Raw genomic sequence first — 24,413 nt, 5'->3', positions numbered from 1 at the left:
CAGGGTTCGTTTGGAAGAACAGCTTGTGCCTTATTTAATTGCCTTAATTGCTGTTGCTTCACTGACACCAATCTTGGGAAACAGACCCAACAGGTCGTTTGATGCCAATATGTAATTACATCTTGTTATAAGTCTGTCTCTTCCATGGTAACGGCAATGTGTCAAATGGCGAGCAGCTCCACAATGACATGCTTTTAACACTTGATTTTGGGGCCCTCCAAAACGAGAGGGGGCAGCATATTCACAGGAAGTGAATGAAATTACAGTTTATGATAATATTATAGTGAAAACCCGCTATATCACCATTCATCATTATTGTGGATTTTTAACCCATTGTTTTTGTCTTTTTAGCCCATATTTTCTTAGATATTTTCTTTTGCTTATATTGTCTTTTGCTTATATTGTCACAGAACATAATATTCTGTGGTTCCTGAAAGTTCAGTCAAAATATGTCAATTGTAATTCTTGATCTTTGAGGCATGTGTAGTGCCCTTATTGACAAAAGTGTCAGACATTATCGTTATCTCTTTGTAACTCACGCAAACTGCAATGCATACTCTGGAGTTATTCCAAGCATGTGAGCTGTATGTCTGTTGGAAAAGTAATTGCACATTCCGACATTGGGCGGTACTAAATTAGTCTTGGTGTTTTTGTTATGATGCTGGAGATGATTGTGTATGAGAATAGTAAAAAAAAAAAAAAATGTTTTTTTTAATTCCTCATACCAGCCTAAGGATAAAGTACAGTACTTAGTAGTCAAAGTAGAAGTACAGACTCTGAAATGTACTTAAGTAGAAAAGTAAAAATGATTTTTTACAGTGAATTGCAAACGATATCCGTTTTTATAATTTGTCACGACAACAACAAAAAAACATACTCAGGCTTTTATGCTATTAAAAATACACGTTTCTTGTATGTTGTTTATTCAGATGAGAGAGTTTTTTTTATGCCAGAGGCTTTAGTTTTTTAGGCCGGCACACGCTAACGCATTCGCCACGAATAATTCTTGGAATTGACAACATCAAACAATTCGGTTGTGTCACGGCCTCTCTAATTACGTCTTTTTACGTTGTGTCGCCATCTGCGGAGCTTGAAAAAAAGTAACGGGCACATATCATTCAGCCCTCAGCTCAAACTACATGACAGACATTGGAGCACATACTTGCTGCTAGTTATATACCCCACAATCCGATATATAGTTTGCGCAACCTACTTCTACATTCCGCAAAACAGGTCTGAGCACTTCCTCCCGGTTTGGGTGAATGATGAAGGTGACAGCAATTTAAAGTCAACACAGAGCAACAGGATTTCGCTTTTTTTGCGATTACATATATCATATCATATTTGCATAAATAAACAATACACTACAAAACTTTTGTTTGAAGACAACTGCCATAAAGAAAACACTTTTTAGCAAGTTCGGCTTCAAAGAATCATGTAATCGAACTGGGAATTTAACGACACTGAGCACTCCTGTCAATTTTGGCATCAAGGAAAGATACAATTTTCAAAGTGGATGCATAGCTAACTAGCTAATATAGCTTGTACGCATTTAGCAAGAGCATAGCTGGCTAGCTAACTGCATGCTGCAGTGGTAGAAATGGGCCAAGTAATCATGATGAAGCAACTCGCATTGTTCCATCTTCACACATTTTCAACAATTACACATGTATCATGTTATTTAGAAACAAATCGCTGAAAGTACATTAACAAACTCTTTACTACACCTCCAATTGCATGTACAGTACTCTTGTTTTTTTAATGAAATGCAACTAAAAGTAGACTGCGTATTTTCACTGTTTCTTTAACATCTGGTATGCAAGGAACAAAGTCACATTTTAACCGGGACGGCGTTACACAATTCCATTTACATCATTTGTTTACACACGGTTATTTTAGGCGCTCACTATCGTCCAATCTTAATGCTTGTGACTGTGAGTCAACCTGCGGTGACACACTTTTCCTAGCGACGCCGCAGTGAAGATCGAGGACGCAGGAAATGCATTTGTTTTATTACACTTGTGCCTTGAGATATGAGTTTCATTTGTTTTGTGACCACACCATCTCAAATCATCTTTCCCTATTGAAATGAATGGAAATGTACTTAGTCCATTCCAGATTTTTTATTTTTTTTGTTCACTGCAATTAAAATGTACAGCTAATGTTTTCAATAACTGGTAATGTTTGTTCCAACGTTCAAACATGGTTTACATGAAATAAACACTTTCAGGTTAAACTTTCAGGATACGCAAAATGAAAATCATCATCATCAAGTTATGCAGTGTTTATTTCAGTGTATGTACATATTTTACAGATAAGGCATGCCGTGACGGAGTTCTATTTTAGATAGCGTTATTGCATCATGCCGCCCTGTGCGATAGTACACTCGCACATACTTTTTACCGCTGCATGAATGTATGTGTGCGTGGAGTTCACCTGCTGCTCAGAGAACACAGCAATGATCTCCGAGCGGGGGAAGGGGAGGGTCGCCGCCGTCGCGAGCAGATCGCAAACACAGCAAATGAATGAATGCAGAACACTGTGGTGGATGAGACACATTAACAACTGTGCATGAAATACATAAATTATATTTATGTTATTAATCAATACAAAATTTCAGAACATTTAAGTGAAACTGGGTATTTACCCCAGCACACCCGATCTCTCACCGCACACTAATGTGGTTGGGAATCAGTGTTACGATAAAGCATCAAAAGCAGCCTTTTTAATTGGTGTCCAACCTTTGTTTTTCAATAGAAGCAAATGCTTCCCTTCGTGTGTAGCTTTGCCCGTTTAAACTAATATAAGGAACAGAAATGGCAAAAAAATAAAATAGGGACCACACTGCAAGACTCAGTACAGGTGTGGCCAGGCAGTAAATTAACTTAAAACTCTTAACAAAACCAGGCAGGCTAACATTTTAAAAAGAGTTCAAAGTGAATTATGCGGTCATGTTCAGAAGAGGCACTGGCAGCGGCAACAGATGAGGTTCATTGTGCAAAGTTCAATCAACTTAAACACTGACAAGAATAGCTGCTGTTCACGTGGAAGAACGTGTTTATTTGGATTGTAAAGAAACTACTTTGTAACACGTTTCAAGTCGCTACAGGCAAACCAACAACAATAACATTTGCATAATTTGCCCAAGTCTCATTTAGCTCGTTGAAAAGTCATTAAAACACCGTGTTAAAAAGGCGTGTTTAAAATCACACGGAAGAGGAGGTTGCCGTTGCTTTACATCACTCCCACAATTCCACAGCAACATGCCCCACGTCAGTCAGTGTTTTCTATTATTTTTATGTCTATGTAGAAAAATAAAAGGGAATCTAGGTAAACTGAAACATTTACATATACAAAGTGCCAGAGAACAAATATACATTATTCAAAAAAGGTTTGGGATATTGGGCTTCTAGGTCAAATTTCAGGATGGACCTAAAATGCACAAAACAAGTTTAGAGAAGGTCCAAGTTCACCTAAAGAGGTTATAGTGCATTTTTGGTTCATCTGAAAATGGGACCCCCAAAGCTTTTAAATAACATTTTGTGAATTGTGTATGTCATAAATTACAAAGGGAACGGCGGTAAACGAGTGCTTTTCACGTCTCCTCCACTTCAGTGAAAATGTCACTTAGGAAGTACTGCGAGACATTGGTGGGCTCCTCTTGGACCGCCACGCTGCTGTCGTCACGACACACGGAAACCTACAACACACACACAAGCTTTACTTAAGCACTGTATCGAAAACCGCTTGAGCATTTATTCCACATAGTTCCCTATATACTAGTACGCTCTTGGCCCTCACGAGTAAGACAATTTAGCACACTAAGCGGACAAATAGCACACTTGGGGAGAACTGTCCTACTAATAACTTTTCTTCTTCTTCTAATGCTACGTTTTTATTACTGGGAAGTAAATACCGTTTTATAGAAAGCCGTTTGAGCATTTATTCGATACCCTTGATATGCAGCTTAAGTTCTGTCCTCCCGAGTAAGACAATTCAGCGCACCAGTAGAACGACTGTCTTGTAATGTTTTTTCCACTACTCATTCCACTTTGGCCTTTCTTAAAACTAATAGGTGCTTTTGATACATAAAATTTCATTTAAAAAAAAAAAAAAAGACAATTATTAAATTATTATTAAATATTTTGGACAAACGTGAATTGTTCACTTCTGCCTGATGTTGGGCGTCAAAGAACGGTTTTCGCACGAAAGTTCATTTTTATTCAAGAGTGCCAGGTTTTGCTTAAGGACTTCCAGGACAAAGCCCGTCTGGACACATTATATACGAGGCTTCATATGTCGGGGATGAACGGCGTATTTGGGAACCACCATTCACGTTTGGATTCGGCAGGCACGTTGCAGCAGCCTGTGTGCGCGAGGTGCGTTCAGGGACACGCGTAAATGAGAGTGAATGTGTTCTTTGGTTGTTTTGTAATGGAGTACTGGCTACTAGTGTGGACTAAATGGGTGGCAACAATGAGGAAATGAAATGCCAGTATCTTGAGGCTAGCCTGTCAGCAACATAGTGAAAACAAAAAAAGGTTCATTTTGGTGAACCGAACTTTGAAGTAGTAGAAAATGAACTTTTCTCCATCACTACTAGTTCATGGATATCAAGGAAATTGAGCAAATGCTGCAATGACTTCACATAAGCTTGCAGATGGTGCTCTTGCGCATTACTTACTTCAGATGCAGTGAGAGAGGGACTAGGTGGTGGTTGTGATGCTATTGTACAGGGTATTAATGGCTTGGGCTCCTCTGTCGTTTGTGCGGTGGTCGGTCGGGGGGATGCAGTTGGCGCCGTAGGCCGCTTTCTGGGCATGGGTTTACTAACGTTCGGTCGGCAGGAAGCGGCTTTGCCTCGCCGTGATTCATTGGACTGGGCAGTGCTTTTTGTCCCAGACAGGAAGGAAAGGAAGCCTTTCGGTCTCCTGTGGGGGGAGAATATATAAAATTACAAACAAGTACATTTAATAATCTTATGATCATAATAATCTAACAAACTGATAACAGGTGGAGCAGAACCTCTAAAGTCTAACACAATCTGTTCTAGGACCAGGTTGAGATGGATATTTGACTTCTATAGTCGTCAATGGCAGTGAATGAGTCAACACTACTGGCGATATTTCAATATGTTCAACCGACATACAAGTGTACATATAAATAAACCTGCTAATAATGAAAGGGAAACTAATGAAACAGTCTCAACTTCACAGTGCACCTGTGTGGTAGTTTGCGCATTTTTTCACCTTTTGGGAGAGACTGTCACTGCTGAGGCGGGCGTGTCTTCACTTTCTGCAGGTGGCGCTGGTAGCACTGGATGCTCCACGACTGCACTCTGAAATTAAAGAAGACATATTATGGAAAATTGACATTTTAATGGCTATTATTATATAATTTACTTATAACTAATTTATATATTTACTATATAATAGTTGGGTCTGGAGTGCATGGCCACTCATTAAGTGTGAAATTGAATGACCAATTTTATAGAACACTCAGCCAGTTCTGAACAACTTTAGTGATTCCAATTCCATTATCGATACTCCTCAATGCGATTTCTTATTGATTCTCTGATCGATTCTCATTGGGTGAGGTTATGAAATAATACAAATAATAGATATCGTTGATATCATTATGATAATACAACTATATAAAAAAAAATCTTAATAGTAAACTGCTACATTGAAAAATTGTTTAGATCCCTATATAGGTAATTCTATATCCCAGTAACTATATATCACAATATAGTATTTTTCCTTGGAATTACATGAAATTAATGACAATTTTCTCTCAACTTTTCTGTTTATGTATAAAACAATTAATGTTGATTGGTCATGCCTGGAGATTGAAGCACGAGGATAATGTGATGCAGCCACGGACGCCATGCATCAAAATAACTATATAGATGATAACGAGGGTTATATTGTACAGTGTCGCTATGTTGGAAAAGTTCAGAACCAAAACACACTTCTTGCGTGTGACGTCGTCACTCATATGTGACCTAAGAGGAATCGATAAGCGGCGGAATCGTATTGATTCCTAAGAATCTAATTACTGGGAACCCGTTCTCACACAGGACTTGTTTTTTATTTCCATTCTTAGTTCAGGCTGCACCTAGTTTCTCTTGCCAAAAGTAATCTGAAGGAAATACGTTTTGTCCCTGGTTGTGAATAGTGGTCTGTGTGTGCCCTGCCACTGATTAGTGACCAATCCAGGGTGCACCCCAGCTCTTGCTGTCAGCTGCGATAGGTTTTAGCTGACCTGTGACCCCAATGAGAACAAGCAATATAGAAAATTACCCATGTATGTTACATAGGTCAAGGTTTGCTTATACATGTATAAAAATCAATAATGTTACTGATTTTTTTGTTTAATGCTGCAACATAAGGAATCCTGGTCGTACACAATACACAAAATCTACAATGTCAGTGTTACCGTGGAGACACCCATCTCTTCACAGAGGACACCAGGTTGGGAACCACCCGTTCCTGCCACCCCACTGTCCGCAGGAAGGCTGCGGAGATCAGGAGGCAACATTAGACACAGGGCTCTACACTAACTTTTGCACTGGTGCGACCAACTTTTTCAATTGGCCGCGCCAGCACATGATTTGGTCACACCCTTTATATATACACACACACACACACACACACACACACACACACACACACACAGACCAATTCCAATGAAGTTGGGACGTTGTGTTAAACATAAATAAAAACAAATAATAATAAATACAATGATTTGCAAATCATGTTCAACCTATATTTAATTGAATACACTACAAAGACAAGATATTTAAAGTTCAAACTGATAAACTTTGTTTTTAGCAAATAATCATTAACTTAGAATTTTATGGCTGGAACACGTTCCAGAAAAACTGGGACAGGGTCATGTTTAGCACTGTGTTGCATCATCTCTTCTTTTAACAACATTCAATAAACGTTTGGGTACTGAGGACACTAATTGTTGAAGCTTTATAGGTGAAATTCTTTTCCATTCTTGCTTGATGTACAGCTTCAGCTGTTCAACAGTCCGGGGTCTACGTTGTTGTATTTTACGCTTCATAATGTGCCACACATTTTCAATGGGACACAGGTCTGGACTGCAGGCAGGCCAGTCTAGTACCTGCACTCTTTTACTAGGAAGCCACGCTATTGTAACACGTGCAGAATGTGGTTTGGCATTGCTTGCTGAAATAAGAAGGGGCGTCCATGAAAAAGACATTGCTTGGATGGCAGCATATGTTTCTCCAAAACCTATATGTACCTTTCAGCATTAATGGTGCCTTCACAGATGTGTAAGTTATCCATGCCATTGGCACTAACACAGCCCCATACCATCACAGATGCTGGCTTTTGAACTTTGCGTCCATAACAGATGGTTCTTTTCCTCTTTGGCCCGGAGATGCGACGTCCACAATTTCCAAAAACAATTTTAAATGTGGACTCGTTGGACCACAGAACACTTTTCCACTTTGCATCAGTCCATCTTAGATGGGCCCAGAGAAGCCGGCAGCGTTTCTGGGTGTTGTTGATAAATGGCTTTTGCTTTGCATAGTAGAGTTTCAAGTTGCACTTACGGATGTAGCGCTGAACGGTATTTACTGACATTGGTGTTCTGAAGTGTTCCTGAGGTAATATCCTTTACACATTGATGTCGGTTTTTGATGCAGTGACGCCTGAGCAATCGAAGGTCACGGGCATTTAATGTGGGTTTTCGGCTTTGCCGCTTACATGCAGTGATTTCTCCAGATTCTCTGAAACTTTTGATGATATGATGGACCGTAGATGATGAAATCCCTAAATTCCTTGCAATTGTACGTTGAGGAACATTGACCTTAAACTGTTGGATTATTTTCTCACGCACTTGTCAGCCTCACCCCATCTTTGCTTATGAATGACTGATCAATTCAGGGAAGCTCCTTTTATACCCAATCATGGCACCCACCTGTTCCCAATGAGCCTGTTCACCTGTGGGATGTTCCAAACAGGTATTTGATGAGCATTCCTCAACTTTCTCAGTCTTTTTTGCCACCTCTTCCAGCTTTTTTGGAACGTGTCGCAACCAAGAAATTCTAAATTAATGATTATTTGCTAAAAACAATAAAGTTTATCAGTTTGAACATTAAATATCTTGTCTTTGTAGTGTACTCAATTAAATATAGGTTGAACATGATTTGAAAATCATTGGATTCTGTTTTTATTTATGTTTAACACAACGTCCCAACTTCATTGGAATTGGGGTTGTGTGTGTGTGTGTGTATATATATATATTTTTAAATAGTTTTTCACTTCAATGTTTAAGGTAATCAAACAAATATTACCCAAATGGACTTAAAATGCTGTTTTTAAATGGTGTTTTAAAAAAGAAAAACTATTCAAAATGACCTGGCCCTGTGTGAAAAACTAATTATCACCCTTGTTAAAACATGAATTGTGGTTAATCACAATTTTTGGTTAATTTTCACTGATCACACCCAAGCCTGATTACCTCAAGACCTGAAATCACGTAAACTGAATCTGTCCCGACAAAATTAAGTCAGACAAAAGATCTAAAAAAGCTGCAACAACATTACACAATCCAAAGAAATTCCAGAACAGTAGAGAAATAAACTAATTGGCATTCACTAGTCTGGAAAAGGTTACAAAAGCCATTTCTAAAGCTTTAGGGAGGATATTCTATGAACTGACGAGATGAAAGTTGAGCCTTTTGGAAGGTGTGTGTCTCGTTACAACTGGTGTAAATGTAGCACAGCATTTCAGAAAAAGAACATCATACCAACAGTCAAACATGGTGGCGGCAGGGTGATAGTCTTGGACTCATTGTTTCCATGACATGTGCATCCCGGGACTCACATGGTCTCAAGTGAAAAATTATCTATGCGTACATATATGCGCGCACGACGGTTGACCCTTCATAATAACGAGACAGCGCTCTATCTTCAGAAAGGAGGTCGTGCAGGTGGAGGGGATTGACTAAGGCAGTGAAAACGAGTGTGACTTTCATCCACCATGTCTTATATAGTGAGACTGTGTTTAGGGAACGACGACATGACATTTTTACTCGTGCACAATGAAAAAAGGGTCCACTACTTTGGTCGCGGTCTCCACCCCAGAGACATCAAGCATGGTATCACGTCGGCGTATTGGAACAATCCTGACCTTTGCTGCGTGGTTAGATCTGCTTGTGGGACCTGAGGAGGAGACTCATCCAACGGGACTTCTACCAGGGACAGGGTGAAGAAGGGCTCGTCTGGATCCGACGGTACTAACAGCGCTGAGGTGAGAGAAGGTGACCACATTTCACACTGATGCACTGCACCATACTGAATGAAAAAACCACATAATTATTCCTCAGCCTCAATTAGAACACAGCAGAAGAAAAAAAACAAAAGGTGAGTACTAAGTGTGACCTAGCCCGGAATTATAAAACAATACCAACAAAACAACCCAAATGGGGTGGCACCCAGTTTCGGTACTTTTTTATATTTTGATCACGTCATCATTAATGTTGTGGGAAAAGAGGGCTGACTTTGCATACAAATTTAAAGCAATAAACTTGATTAGTCGATTTAAATAAACGGCAAAGACTTTTTGAAATAGTTCAAGGCCAATTTGATGCAATTTAACACCTCTGCTTAAGAGAATATGACCACTAGGAGCATGCGACATAGCACAATATTTTGAAATATTATATGAAATACATTACAAACAGTGATGGGCTTTTGGGTGATATTTTAGGATGAACCTAAATGCACTTTACAGGTGGACTTAACTTTCTAAACCTTTGAATTCCCATGTCCAACTGTTGAATGTTTCAGTACTTTCTGCACAACATGTTCTTTTCTGAATGGAAAAATTGACAACAGGTGTTTGATCCAATACATTTCCAAGTAAGGTCAGTGGCCACTGCCCTCTGAGAATATGCTGGAACGAGGTACCGTTGAGCAATTGTTAGGGTTTGTCTGTCAGCTCTTCTGTTAGATAACAGCGAGTTGTGCAAAAAGTACTGAAACAGTGAACAACGTTTAGAGAAGATCAAATGAAGTACACTTGTCGAGGTTACAGTACATTTTTGGGTTCATTCTGAAATTTCACCCGAAAGACCAACATCCATCACTTTGTGAGCAGTGCAAGCAAAACATGTTTTACAGTGATTGCAAGTAATTATCCAACAAACAACTTAAATTGACCTGTTATTTTGTTTGGGCACAATTGAACAAAAATGAGGCATTTTTAAGACTAACAACTGATTTGGGGATAAAGTGTCATATTAAAGCATAATTAAGGCCTTATTTTTGTGAAACCATCCATTGAAGGATCTACCAATACCCTGCCAGAGCTTCATGCATAACATGCATTAATGTTTTCTTTTCTCCAATGATGCATTTCCAATTTAGGACAAAGTCACTGACTTACTGTCTGGAAATATTGAGAGACTCGCAGAAGTTTGGTAGAATCCCGTGCTTGACGACGCTGATTCATTCTGTGGACATCGAGTGGGAGAGAAACAAACACCTGAGCTTGGATTACAGCTCCTACGTCTCCACACGGACCTCCATTTAACATTTATTTATCCTGGTGTGGGTAATTAATTTGCAGCTTACAGTTCCAAATAGGACAATGTCACAGAAGAAATGGTAAAAACAGGTTGAAATAAACCTGTTACCTGGATGGGGCACTCTGGCGCTCTTGTCTCACTTGCAAATGTAGAGCAGGCATCCTTAACTTGATCATCAGCTCCCTCTACTGGCGTATGCAGGACAGTTGTTTGCTCTTGAGGACCAGAAGTGTCGATGGCATCTGGGCAAGAACCAGAATTTGTGGTCTCAACAAGCAGGGCTATAATCTGTGATGTAAATTTGTCTGATGGAGAGTGTCAAACCTGATCCGGCTTCGACTGCCTCTTGTCGGGGCGGTTGAGTGTCGTGTCCAAGGTTGGGCTTGGGTTTTACCAGCCTGCTCCGTCTCATTGTGGAGGTTTTGGGCAATGACGTATTCTCGGTGCTTTAGATAAAAGGGGAAACTTGCATTAGCGAATAATCTCATTTCATTCAAATTTAAAGGCTTAAATCTCTGGGCTGTATGCTGACCATTTACGTCCACCTCACTTCCTTTTAGTGAACCATTTCAGCTGTGTTAATGCAAATAAAATGAAACCCAAGGGTTAACAATGATGTGTGACGTTCACATTCAATTTATCGCATGGTAGTCTACTATTGCTGGAGTTACGCAATAAAGGATAAAGCTCACCATTTGGGGATTTGAGCCTCTGCGGTCACTAGATTTGCTTCACTGGTTCCAGAACTTTCCAGGACTGAATCTGGCAATGGGATGTTTAAGGAGGGGGCTTCAGTTGTGGAATTTAAAGGACCAGTCATTGTCACAGTCTCCTGATGAGGAGCAACATTGCTCGCCGTTTCCTCGCCAACTGTTGGTGTTTCACCACTCTGCGCTTGAGGCGTAGTCGACATGGACATTTCCATGGAGACAACCTCATTGCTTGCACGCTGTGGCCTTGCCTCACTTCTTGTTGGCACTGTTTGACAGTCTGATGTTACATTGGAGGGTTTGTCTAGTCCATCCTTTGACTGCAATGTTGCTCGAGCAGGGGATCTCATATTGGGTTTGATCTTGGGGAGACGTCGCCGTCTTTGAATGATTTCTTGAGAGTGTTTTGATGCCTCAGAGTCTTCCTGATCTATATTGTCATCTGAAGATGTCATTGCACTGGGTGGAACATTTTGACAAGTCTCAGACGTTGACTGTGCTGCTGCCTCATAACCACGACCACTTTGAACTGCTTCGGCAATTGTGGAATTTAAGTCTCTGGCCGCGGGTCCAGGAGCTAATATCTTCTCACTAGAAGAGATTTCCTCTGAAGGCATAAAAGTGGAGTTTGTGATAGGCGTCACGGTTGAAGAACTGACTGTTTGCTTCTGCAGGGAGAATGAGCAAGTCGGCTGTGATTCTACTTCAGCTGTTGGTTTGCAGGTGGATCCAGGATCTGAGGATGGGCTAGTTTCTTTTGTGTTTTGAGATTTAGACAGTGAACCTCTTGGTATCCGGGAAAGGTTTGGTTTCACCTTTGGAAATCGACTCCTCCTAGAAACAACTTTACTGGGGTTCTGACATTCAGGTAACTCTTGCACGGTATTGTCATGATCGCCACTTTCTTGGTCCAAAGGTGTATTTGACTCTTCAGCATTTGTTTCTTTGACTGTTGCATCAGATGCCGCCTCATTATTACGAACACTTTCAACTGTTTCAGGATCTGTGGAGAGTGGGTCACCTGCAGCAAGTCTAACGCCTGCCATTGTTTGCTCACCAGGAGTCAGTTCCTCTGAATGTATCGTACTGGTGCTGAAGTTCATGATTGGTGTCACAGTTGACGCACAACCCGTGCTTTGACTTGGTGACTTGAGAGAGAAGGTGCTAATTGACTGTGATTGTACTTCAGCTGTTGTTTTGCAGGTGGATTCAAGATTTGGAGACGGGATAATTTCTTTTGTGGTTCGAAGTTTAGCTTGTGCGCTTCTTGATGTGCATAGGTTTGGTTTTGGTTTGACCTTAGAGAATCGACTCGTGGTCTGATGAGCGGACACAACTTCATTCGGTTTCTGACATTTGAGTAACTCCTGCAAGCTACTAACATGATCTCCACCTTCTTGGTCCAAAAGTTTATTTGACTCTTCAGCCTGTGGTTCTGCAAGTAATACATCAGATGACACTTCATTTTTACAAACACTCCCAATTGTTTCGGAATTTGTAGACTCTGTGTCTCCCGCGGCAAGTTCAATGCCTGCCATTTTCTGCTCACTAGGAGTCAGTTCCTCTGAAGGTATCATACTGGCACCTAAGTTTATGATTGGCGTCACAGTTGAAGCAGAACTAGTGCTTTGAATTGGTAACTCGAGAGAGATGCCAGCTGGCTGTGTTTGTACTTTAGCTGTTTTTATGCAGGTGGAGTCAAGATTTGGAGACAAGCTAATTTCTTTTGTGGTTTGAGGTTTAGCATGTGCAGTTCTTGATGTACATACGTTTGGTTTTGGTTTGACCTTTGGAAATCGACTCCTCTTGGTCTGTTGAGCGGAAACCACCTCACTCAGTTTCTGACATTCAGGTAGGGCCTTGTCATAATCTCCACCTTCTTGGTCCAAAGCTTTCTTTAGCTCTTGAGCCTGTGGTTCTATGACTTCTGCAGTCTCATTATTACAACCACTTTCGACTGTTTCAGGATCTGTGGAGGTTTTGTCACCTGCGGCAAGTCCAATGCCAAGCATATTCTTTTCACTAGAAGTCTGTTCCTTTGAAAGCATCACACTGGAGCTTAAGTTCATGATTGACGTCAAATTAGAAGCCGAACTGGCACTCTGAGCAGAGGTCCCAAGAGAGAGGGTACAAGTTGGCTGTGATTCTACATCAGACTGACTAGTTTCTTTTGTGAGTTGAGGTTTAGATTGTGACATTCTTGACATCTGTGGAAGGTTTGGTTTGATCCTTTTGAATCTACTTCTCCAGGTCTGCTGAAGTGGCAAAACTGTTCTTGGTTTCTGACATTCTGATTCTTCTTGCATGGCAGTGCCATGATCTCCACCTTCTGGGACCAGAGGTGTCTTTGACTCTTGCTCTTTGGGTTCAGATACTGACTCGTTATTCTGACCACTTTCAACTTCATCAGCGTCTGTGGATTTTGTGTCTCCTGCAGCATGTTCAACGGCTACCATCTTCTCCTCACTAGAAGTCAGTTCCTCTGACTGTATCATACTGGCACTTGAGTTCATGATTGGTGTCACAGTTGAAGCAAGACTGGTGCTTTGACGTGGTGCCTCAAAGGAGGAAGTGCAAGCTGCCTGTGGTTCTATTTGAGCTATTGTTTTGCAGGTGGATCCCAGGTTTCGAGACGGGCTACTTTCTTTTGAGGTTTCGGGTTTAGACTGTTCATTTCTTGATATCTGGGAAAGGTTTGGTTTTGGTTTGACCTTTGGGAATCGACTCCTCCTGGTCTGATGAGTGGAAATAACTTTACTCGGGGTCTGACATTCAGGTAAATCCTGCAAGTTGCAGTCATGATCTCCACCTTCTTGGTCTACAAGTGCCTTTGACTCTTTGGCCTGTGATTCTGTGGCTTCTGCATCAGATGACATCTCATAATTACGAACACTTTCAACTATTTTAGAATCTGTGGGCTTTGTCTCTCTAGCAGCATGTCCAGCACCTGCTTCATTCTTCTCCACACTAGAATTCAGTTCCTCTGAAGGTATTAAACCGGAGCCTATGTTAATGATTGGTGTCAGAGTTGAACTGATGCTTTGATCTGGTGTCTCTAAAGAAGCTAGCTGTGGGTCTACTTCAGCTGTTGTTTTACAGGTGGATTCCATATTTGCAGACAGGCTCGTTTCATTTGTGGTCTGAGGTTTAAACCGTGCACTTCTTGATAACTGTGAAATATTTGGTTTTGGTTTGACCTTTGGGAATCGAGTCCTGGTCTCCTGAACTTCAATTGATTTCTGACATTCAAGTACTTCTTGCCTGACAGTGTCATGATCTCCACTCTTTTGTACCAACGGTGTGTTTGACTCACCAGTTTGTGGTTCTGTGACTGCGACATCTAATGCGGCCCCGTAATTAGGACCACTTTCAGCATTTGTGGACTTGGCTTCTATGGCAGCCAGTTCCAAGGTTAAGTCAAAATTGGCTTTTGTTAAGTCACAAGTCTGGTTTTCTGAGGGTTGATCACACTTTCCTATCATAGGGGCTGTTTCTTTAGAAAGGAGGGGAGAAAGACTCGCCACAGCAGACTTTACTGGTGATGCTTCTGGTTGGGATTTGGAATGTGCGGTCCTTGAGGCTTTAGCAAGGTTAGGTTTTGGTTTCACCTCAGATGAGTGACCTCTTCTGCTCTGTGGGCCCGATGACACAGTAGGGCTTGAGTCAGGGCCTGAAACAGTTCTCTGAGGTGAAGATTCCATTTTTGTGGGCACTGAGGTGGAATTCTCATTCGTCGGTGTGACTCTATGGTCCGATGACGCAGACGGGATTGGGCTGGAGCAGTTTTTCTCGATTAATTCTGCTACTATCTCTTCCTCCAAGAGTTTGTTGGGCTCATCTACACTCTCCAATGCTATGTCTGCAATTAAACACAATTTGATTGGAACACTGTATTGCTCGCAGTAGTATTAACACAGCGGACTATGCGTACCTGTTCCCTGATCACGCATGGTGTCTGACTGAGAGAGGTCAACCCCATTGCCGATGGCCAGCAGCATTTGCGCAGCCTCGTTGTAGCTATCCATCTCAGACACTGAGAAACATCATTTCTTAAAATGTTTGTATTGGAACACAGTAGGCGTTTGAAAAACACATCCTCGACATACCTTCGTTATGTTCAAAAGACAGGTAGTCAATAACATTCTGAAAGACAAGAAGTTTTATTAGAATTGTTCTAACTGGGAAATGTCTAACACATCAGACATGTTGCACAAGATGTCAAGCTATACATGGGCGAGGTGGTTGGAGTGGGTGTGAATAATGGAAAGCACGAAAAGACAAATGCAAACAATGGAAGGATAAAACTGATTTGCGACAAAAAGAGTTTGGCACAACCTCTATTGTCTCATCCACCTGTGGGATGACAACCAAGGGAGAGCGCAGGATGGCGGGCACGAACGCTTCTTCATCGTCCCTCTGCTGTGCCTGTTCCTCCTCCTCATTGTCGCTGGATTCAGACTGAGATGCTCTGAGGGTAATAAGTTTGGACTTTTTGGACGGCAGTGCAGCTGATGGTGCCTTGGCCGATCTGGCCCTCTTGGAGGCGCACTTTGGCTCAGGTGTAGAGGTGGGCTTTTCTTCCTTGGTAGGATAATTTAAGAGGCTGGGAGGCTTGGGAACTCTCCCATACCTGCAACATACAAACACACAAAGACACGTTTACACTACCTTCCAGGCAAATTTGCACTGCAAAGGCGTAACAGCATTTGGCGATGCCTACACAAGTAAATTCCCACGAGTGCAGCCCCTGAACTGGGACACAGCTTGATGAGAAATGTACCTAGTGGGTTTTGCAGGTTTAGCAGAGAAATCATCACCAGATGAAGTACCATCATCATCATCATCATCATCATCACCCTCCTCCTCCTCCTCCTCCTCCTCCTCGCTGGCTCCTCTTGCAGGTGATGATGTCTCATTGTTCATCTGAAAAAGAAGCAGGAACTTCAAAAAGGCAAGATCTGGAGCAAGATGGCTGAAGGCGTACTCAGCTCTGGTAGCGTCACCTGCTCTTTCGAGTCTTCGTTCATCACACCATCATTGTCTTTAGCGGATGCATCATCTTCTGCATTCGCGACAAGGGGAGGAGGAGGCTGAAGCTTTTTACTCCACTTTCGGCCGAGGGGCAGGACTGGTTTGGCTGCTCCGCCTCGTGAGAGTTTGGCGGGTTTGACTGAAGCGTGCTCGGATGACTCGTCCGTCCCCGTACTTTCACACCTGGTCGTTTGGTAGATGATATTACATTGGAAAATGTGAGATGTTAAATTGACCATTTCAGGTTTGTAGCGGTACCAGAGAACTTCGGGGTGGCAGAAAGCGAGTGACCAGCACTGAGCTGACCAGAAAAGATGACAAAACTTGTTTGGGGTTGCGCCACCATATACAGTGCTGTGAAAAAGTATTTGCCCCCTTCTGAAATTTTTATTTTTTGCATAGTTTCCCCACTTTAATATTTAAGATCATGAAACAAATATAAATATGAGACACATAAAACGCTGTTTTTAAAAACTATTCAAAGCTACCTGGCTCTCCGCGAAAAAGTAGGCCTCATTGCCCCTTAAACCTATAAACTGGTTTCAGTGAATTAGCCAAATGTAATGGCTAGCCTGCTAGCTAGCGTCAGCTCCACAGTGCACTATCCATTTCAGCAGCGAAAGAGCACATCTGTGCCATTCATCTAAGCAATTTAAAAATCAATGAATTAGCCAGTCTCTCAATGATCATGTTAACTGTGTCTGAATTGCCACCGTGTTTATTTTTGAATTTCCGCTGTGTTTATTTTTTTTAATCAACTTACCTGTGGAAATGTAAATTACGGCCGCGGGTAGGTCCGAGCAATTTACCTCACGTAACATCTTTTCAACTAAAAGAAGAGTTCAAATCATCATTCAAGTTTTCTAAATCCCACTGCCTTGGTAAAATGATGTGTAAGGCTTTGTTTACTAGTGGTGCCATCAGGGATCGGTTGGGCTTTTGCCACCCCGAAGCACACGTGCTGCCATGGCGAAATGTCCTTTAAGCTTCCTTACACTTGCGAATCAGGTTGAGCTTGAGAAAAGGCTGCTTCTGTGTCTTTGGGTATGCAGGCATTGTCTGAGGACATAAAAGTAACCCATTGAACAAAATGTGTGTTTCAAAAGGAATGCCCTGCTCTGACAGACTTGTACCTTCTTCGTCGCTCTTTTCTCCCGCTTTGCTTTTCATCTTCTTTAGTTTTGCAGCTGAGACGTCCTCCGCACTCTGGCGTTTGCGTTTGCTCTTGGTCTTCGAGACAAGGACTTTCCCATCCTTGCAGAGCTCGTCATTCTCTTTCTCTCCGTCCTCCGCCTCGGAGCTGCAGAAGCCATCAATCTCTCCGTCGTCTTCGTCCCCCTCGCTGTCAATGAGCTCGTCCACAAACGCTTTACCTGTCCGGACAGGGAAAAAAAAAAAAAAAAAAAAAAAAAAAAACGCCAAGAGATGAAAGCCACCGTGGCTCATTTAGGACACAATGTAGACGCATCATACATACTAATTGTAATGCAATCACTAATTGGCAGCTATTTGTGATAACTGGAACTTTGCACAATAGAAATACAGTAACCCCCAGCTATATCAAAGGTTTTTAAGCGTTTTTTTTTTTTTTTTTTTTTTTTTTTTAAATGGGTTTTTACAGTGTGGAGGAAGAAGTGGCAGAGAAGGTCCCCAACTGAGCTCCAGGAATAGCAAAATAAAGTAAAAACATAATTAGCCGTTGTGCTGAAAAATTTTGTTTTGGTCCAGCTATACGAAGCCACGCCGCTTAGCCAGGCTGCTAGAGCGCTTCACTTCCTTGAGTGTAAATGCACCCGATTGGACGCATAACCCGTGACCATGTGGCTACGTCACAAGAAATGCACTGATTGGCTGACTGCGTTCGACACTCTTCTCCACCTGCACTATGAACCTTCCTGCAATACCCTGAGTTTTACTGCAATGTCGTGAGCTTTCTCACAATATCGCAATTACCATCATACCGTGAGATTAATACCATTATAAAACCAAACTGTGAGATATCATTACATTCCTAATAAATACCGTAACACTGATGCTTATTTAGTTAACTCATCTATGGAGTTTCACATTAAGCTAACGGACTTTCGTTTAGACTAAATTATATGGTTTGGTCGAACCTTTTGGTGTTTAAACAAACATTTTAGTTTTACAGTAAACTTGAACAGGAAATAGCTTGAAGCAAGCATGCTTTACTTCTTTTGTTGGAGAACTGTGTGAACGAGAGTTTTCTTCTTTTCATTTCCACAAAGTGATGTTATACGTCGACCATTTCTTTTATGAGTGACAACGGGAGCCACGGGATACTTAAGTTTCGAAGTGATTGCTGTATATGGAAGGCGGTAAAACGCTAAAACAATGTTTTATTAATATGGTGTCTCTATTTGGGTTGGGGGTCCAAACGTATCCCCCGCAATAAACGAGTGTTCACTGTATAGAATTCCATTAGGATGCACTCACTCTTTGCGACCTTTGATCGCCTCTGGCGCTTCTTGGGGGCGTTCTTCTCCACCAGCGACTTGAGCTTCTTCCTGTTGGCCTGGACTTCTAGAATCTTCTCCAGAAGCTTGGAGAAGTACTCAATGTCTAGCTTGCGTCGCTCTCCTGCAAGAGAAACGGCAACGGCGAGTCATCTTGGGATAGTCAAATAAATAAGTGGGGTTCTGTCACAAAACGGCAAAGATTGAATACGAACGGAAAGCTTTGTCAATTCTCCAGGAGTTCTGCCGCTCTTCTCTTTTAAATTTGTTCTGCAAATGTTGAAATGCACACAAAAAATTCAATGTCGCTCATAGGGTAACTATATAAATAAATACAGCAATGCTCTTGTTGACAGACCCTTATCTCAGCTCGAGTTCTGTTATGAAAAAGTTGGCCGATCATGGAGAAGTCCGTTCCCACCATGCTGATCGCCAGGAAGAACATGTCCGTCTCTGCAAAAACAAGGACACATGGAAAAAGATGATAGAACATACATCTAATTGTATCAGCTTGGCTGCACATTGGTGTTGTCCAAACCTTCGCTGGTCCAAGGCTTGCAGTAGGTGGACGCCCTGAAACTGGAGTACGTGGTGGTGGAGCCTCGCTCAAAGATGGGGTCTCGGTCCTCTGCCGGGTTCGGCCCTTTAGCTCTCTGGACCTCCACAGTCAAGCTGAGACATAAAAATCGCAGAATAATTATTTATTTACAGATATACAACTAAGACGTTTGCCACGAGCTACGTTGACTCGAGTTGTACATCAGTGGCATTCGTCATTTACTCCATGAACTGAGTCCTCTTTCATCACGATAGGGACACACTTTCTACGACCGACTGCGACGCATACTCTGTTCATACCATACATATATATATACACTGCTTGAGAGCGAGGTGCCTAAACTTGTCCGACTTCCAACGCGCTGGCATTTCTATCCCTCATAATCGACGTGACGAGCTGAGATTCACCCGCTAATTCTCATCTTCTACCCAAACGCCGTGCTGATTTCAAATCCAAAGCAATGCAACACCACCATCCGCAGCTTTTTGTTAGTCATTGGATTACAAACCTGGATTTCACAGACAAGCAGGGCATGACCCATTTCCACGCCTACCTCTTAAAAAACATACTTGACAACTCTTCATCGGGGGAGTTAAACAGACAGATTTTCGTTGATGAATATAAACATTAAGGGCAGTAAATGAATTCAGTACAGTGAAACACCGAAGGAACGCTACAATAAATTCAGCCATGCCTCTATACATTAAAAAACCATGAAAAAAATGCTTATAACAAGAAACAAAAACAAAACAAAAAAAAATCACAATAAAACTGAGGTGTGAGCAATTAACAGCGACATAGTGATGTTTAACTGTACTTTGACATCTTTTCATGCAGAGCTGATGCAAGTGCCAGTTGGGTACTGTTGTGAGTGCACCTACCTCTCCTCATCCAGGATCAGCGTGCCGTCTTCAGCTACTTTGACCCGCGGCACCATCAGTGCCTCCTCGTCTTCCTCCTCCTCCTCCGCTGCCTCCTCCTGTTCCTCCACCACCTGGCAACCCGTCTTCACCACAGCTTCTGGGTCCGGTTTCTGCACTCTTTCTGGCGATCTGGGACAGAGTCCGTGTCGAAGAGCGGTGTCAAACTTGAGTTCAGACTTGGAAGGTCAAAACAGTGAACTCACTTCTCTCTCCTTGGGGAAAACGGAACCATGGTCTCGTTCTCCTGAGTGTCGTCTTCTACACTCGACCTGTGACACGGCAGCAGCGGGTCACGGGCAGGAATAAACAAGTAATGCAGTAAGATCAGTTGAAAAGGCGAGGTGGACTCACGACATGGGGTTGGACAAAGGCAGGTAGTGGATGAGATCTCTCATGATCATTTTGGAGGGATCCAAAGCGTATTCCTTGACATGCTTCCTCTTTGCTCTCTTGGCACCCTGCAGCACGACATCATTAAACTCCGTGTGCCGTGGAAAATGATCCAATTTCACATCATTCACCTGAATATTATTTCTTTACTACAAATAATGTGTGTGATTTTACCTATGCCAGCAATGTTTAGTGACAGGCAGAACAAGTAAAGTCTAAATCTGACACACCGCAGAGAAGTGTTGTGAATAATCCTGCCGAACTTGAATGATTAAACAAACTGCCAAGTATAATAAATTAAGGCTTCAAAATTGCGAAAAAATCAAGCCGCTCTCGCATGTCCGCTTAGAACACGTCCTGCTCGACTGTCAATCAAACAACACTATGACAACCTGGAAAAACATAAAATGTAGAATATATAGTTTGCTTATGCTATTAACATTCTTAGAACTGTTTTGGTTAACTCTAAGTCTTGTATCTGTCAGAATGTATGTACAGTACACTACATATTATACAAAATCCCCATAAAAAGAAATGTGGGGGAAAAAAGAACATATCCACTTAAAGCCTAAAGTTGTAACAGGGCTTTTCCAAACAGTGACAATGAGGCACTCTAAAGTGGCCAGACCAGCACAAAGCCTCAGTCCACAGGCTGCCTGTCTCATCTGACTTATACAAAGGTTTTACCTCGCTATTCCGCCTTCTCTCTGTGACGTGCGTGCACTCATAGCTGACAAGAAGGCGCTCTAAAACGGCCATTCCAGCGGACTATGCGAAGGCCAGATGCATGTTCAGCTGTATGCATAGCTAGCTCGCTAATTGCACATCGCAATTGCGACGGATAACCTCTGATACAAACGAGGGCGCTCAAGCTTCTGTTGAATGACGAAATGCATTATCAGGTGCCCTTTTAGCCACCTCCACTCTCGAACACATTTGTTCAAGATGCCACAAGATGGCTGTAAAACAATATTTTTATGTAAGATAAGGCTTTGGCTTGCGCAGAAAAAAACAAAAGGATAGGTGAGTTTTTCCCCAGCAAAAAACAGAGGATAGTTCCCTCTCAAAAAAAAAATCTGTGACTAAGTGAGTCGCCCAGTAGCAAATCACAAATATGCGGTAGAGCACTGTATCTGTTTATCAATCTATGCTAGCAACTGTAGTGAGAGGCAGAACAATTTAACGCTCTTCCAAAAAATGGCAGAAGGTGCATGACCCTGTGTATCCACCCGTTGCCATTCATGCAAAATAATAATAGCTTTGCGTTCAACTAAACAGTCTCAGAATTCGCACTGAGAAAGTAAAACCGAGATTATCCTTATTTCAGTATATATGCTTTTTGTGCCATTTTGTCATGTAAAATATACGCCTTGGCTCAATAACGGTTGGGACACACTACTTTAGATGAGTCCCATGGAACAAAAAAAGAATGCCAACAACGAACCTTTTCTTTCCGCATCTCCTGCCTGAGCAGTTCGCGGAGCTTCTGAGCCTTTTCCAGCCTCTGAATGTCTGACGGGTCGTTCAAAAGTCGACTCAGGGAGAATCGGGGAATCGACGGAGACTTCCTGCTCTTCGACGACAAGAGAGTCCTTGCTTTCTCCGACAGTGCCGCAGCTTCTTTGTCCAGCGGGGCCACTTTGTACGGTGGCCTGGGAGAAACTTTGGTGAGACTGCCGCCTGACCATACCTTCTCTATTTTTTTGTTTCCTTTTGGAGAGTGGTCAGCGGTGGCGGCAGCCGCTGATCCTAAACCATCACAAGAGGTGACGACGGGCTCGGCTTCAGGCAGCGTCAGCGACTGGACTCCCAACGGTGCCGCTTGGGGTGGAGTTTTTGGCTCGAGGTTTGAAATTTTGGGGGGACTTTGAGAGCCCACCTTGGCGGGGGACTTGGGCGTTCGAGGGAGGGTGGCGAGGCGGCCTGGCGCCACTCTGGGCTTGACAGAGAAGCGCTTCCTCCGCTGGACAGCAGCCGAGGAGCTGGTACCATCCCCACTTGGATCATTTGCATCACTAAGCAGGACATAAATACATCCACATTAACCCGGAAGAGATATTTTGGGCCGTTTCGTATTTTAAGCCATTTTAGATATGTTGACTGAAAATGCATAGGTAATGTGTTGCTTAAATGAGCCTAAAATAACAAAGCTACACAAATAAAAACCACTCGCCTCGGGGCGGGAGCTTTAGCCACAGGAGCTTCAACTGGCTTGGCATCGGTCGCCGCAGAGGTCGGAACATTTTCGTCGACGTCTTTCGGAGCCTCTTTGGTCTCCTGACTCACTAGGGCGGCTTCCTGTAGTGGAGCCGGCGTCCTCCCGGCCCCGCCCACGTTGGGACGAACGCTGAACCTCGAGCGGCGAAACATTGGGACCTGAATGTGTCACAAGGTGCGTCAACACAACCTGACAGCCAATCAGTCACAATGGAACATCATAATCAAAAATCGGTGTCACTTACGTGACTTTCATCTGATCAAGATCGAGTGAAAAAGATCGGTTTTATTCATTTTCTGGCATTGCCAAACAAAGCTATGCAGCAACGCTTCTGTCCAACAGCGGCAACCAGAATTTGCCTAAAAAAAAAAAAAATTATGGACAAATGTGTCCCAAATCCGTCCACTGGCGGATTTTAATTCCTGCCACAAAAGATTCAATTAAATTATTCAATTATTATGTTTCTTGACTTACTTAAGAGTTAATCATTCAGTTGCTGATTGGAAAACATTCAGAAGGCGAGTCTCCGTACGTAATTTGCATATTACAAGGCTCATATAGCTCTGTATTGCTAGCTCATTGCCAGACAGAGGAATGGTCTCCAAAGTGAGAAACTTGACTTAAGTGGCGACATAATGTGACGTTGACAGCAGGGCCGCCACAGCTGACCCGTCAGTGCTTCTAAATGGGTATAAACAAAACAGCCCACTGTTGTTGTTGTGTTGTTGGGTTTTTTTGGGGGGGGGGGGAACTTAGGCACTTTCAACAAAATCCAAATATACTGGCTGGTTGTACGCGAGGGGAGAGAGAAGTAGAAAAAGCTCCGACAAGCATGTATAGTACGACCCCTATCCTATGTAGTCAGTGTGAGCCTTTTCCTAACGTGCTCAGTCTTTCTGCTTTCCGAAACCAAAAACGCTTTTATCCGTGATGTCCGACGTTTTTTCTGAACACTTACCTGCTTACCAACGTGCCGTCTGTGCGCAGTAAAAGTATTTTAATCGACGAGGAGCCATACAGAACTGCAGCAAGTCGTCAAACCGCCATGTTGGCAATGACGCAATATTTCATCGCCCGCGAGAGGCATTGTGGGAAATGTAGTCGCAGACTTCTTTTTCCTTGCTGTTTTATGTACATCTCTCAGCCTCATACCTTTCACAGCGAAATAAAACGTGTCGAACCAGGGTGACAGCTCCCTTTATCGTGCTTTCCCATCTTAAATGTGCTGTTCAGCCCTGTATGCCCAAATCTCATTCCTGTCTTTTATATTCTGTAATACACAATCTTCCTTTCCTCTCTTCCTCCCATTAATTTCGCCACCTATTCTTTATTAATTACTCATTGCAATGCTAACATTTCCCCTGCGCAAACACACAGCCAGCGAGGGGACAAGTTTCGCTAATTCAGGCAATTGTGCAGTGGAAAAAGAAAAAGTGCTTTGCCGGCATATTGTGGCATCTGTGGGCAATTCTAAACAAAATTTCAGGGTGGCTATCAATTACATTTTTAATGACTAAACATGCATCATTTGTCATAAAT

The 24,413-nt window shown here is 42.4% G+C and overlaps 1 protein-coding gene across 5 annotated transcripts; it reads right to left on the bottom strand.

The window, feature by feature from the left end:
• Positions 1-3,039: 3,039 nt before the first annotated feature.
• Positions 3,040-23,979, bottom strand: zgc:162472 (uncharacterized protein LOC553495 homolog). 5 transcript variants are annotated; one of them, XM_061799604.1, is made up of 27 exons: positions 23,833-23,979; positions 23,119-23,233; positions 22,830-23,032; positions 22,101-22,671; positions 20,618-20,724; positions 20,470-20,535; positions 20,225-20,395; positions 19,323-19,456; positions 19,143-19,237; positions 19,000-19,054; positions 18,765-18,908; positions 17,441-17,680; positions 17,303-17,366; positions 16,280-16,490; positions 16,057-16,199; positions 15,612-15,906; positions 15,383-15,419; positions 15,208-15,309; positions 11,259-15,135; positions 10,891-11,012; positions 10,675-10,808; positions 10,425-10,491; positions 9,168-9,282; positions 6,439-6,517; positions 5,250-5,338; positions 4,685-4,931; positions 3,040-3,700 (listed from the first exon to the last, which is right to left on the bottom strand). In XM_061799604.1, the coding sequence occupies exons 3-27, from the start codon at positions 23,024-23,026 to the stop codon at positions 3,596-3,598; spliced, it is 7,467 nt and encodes a 2,488-aa protein (XP_061655588.1). In that variant the 5' UTR covers positions 23,027-23,032; positions 23,119-23,233; positions 23,833-23,979; the 3' UTR covers positions 3,040-3,595. The 5 variants fall into 5 exon arrangements, 4 of the variants coding, with proteins under 4 accessions (XP_061655588.1, XP_061655589.1, XP_061655587.1 ...); XM_061799605.1 differs by lacking the exon at positions 23,833-23,979 and adding an exon at positions 23,349-23,469; XM_061799603.1 differs by lacking the exon at positions 23,119-23,233 and having other exon boundaries at positions 23,833-23,975.
• Positions 23,980-24,413: the final 434 nt, after the last annotated feature.

This window comes from Phyllopteryx taeniolatus, chromosome 15 (genome assembly GCF_024500385.1).
Source record: "Phyllopteryx taeniolatus isolate TA_2022b chromosome 15, UOR_Ptae_1.2, whole genome shotgun sequence".
Taxonomy (NCBI): Eukaryota; Metazoa; Chordata; class Actinopteri; order Syngnathiformes; family Syngnathidae; genus Phyllopteryx; species Phyllopteryx taeniolatus.
Note: the sequence above shows the minus strand (reverse complement) of the source record. Positions and strands in the feature narration are given on the sequence as shown.

Coding starts and splice junctions, on each gene's coding strand:
- zgc:162472 (XM_061799604.1), bottom strand. CDS start 23,026: ATGTTTCGCCGCTCGAGGTTCAGCGTTCGTCCCAACGTGGGCGGGGCC. Junction 18,909..18,999: donor GAGAATTGACAAAGCTTTCC/GTTCGTATTCAA, acceptor TTTCTCTTGCAG/GAGAGCGACGCAAGCTAGAC. Junction 10,809..10,890: donor GGCAGTCGAAGCCGGATCAG/GTTTGACACTCT, acceptor GTTCTTGCCCAG/ATGCCATCGACACTTCTGGT.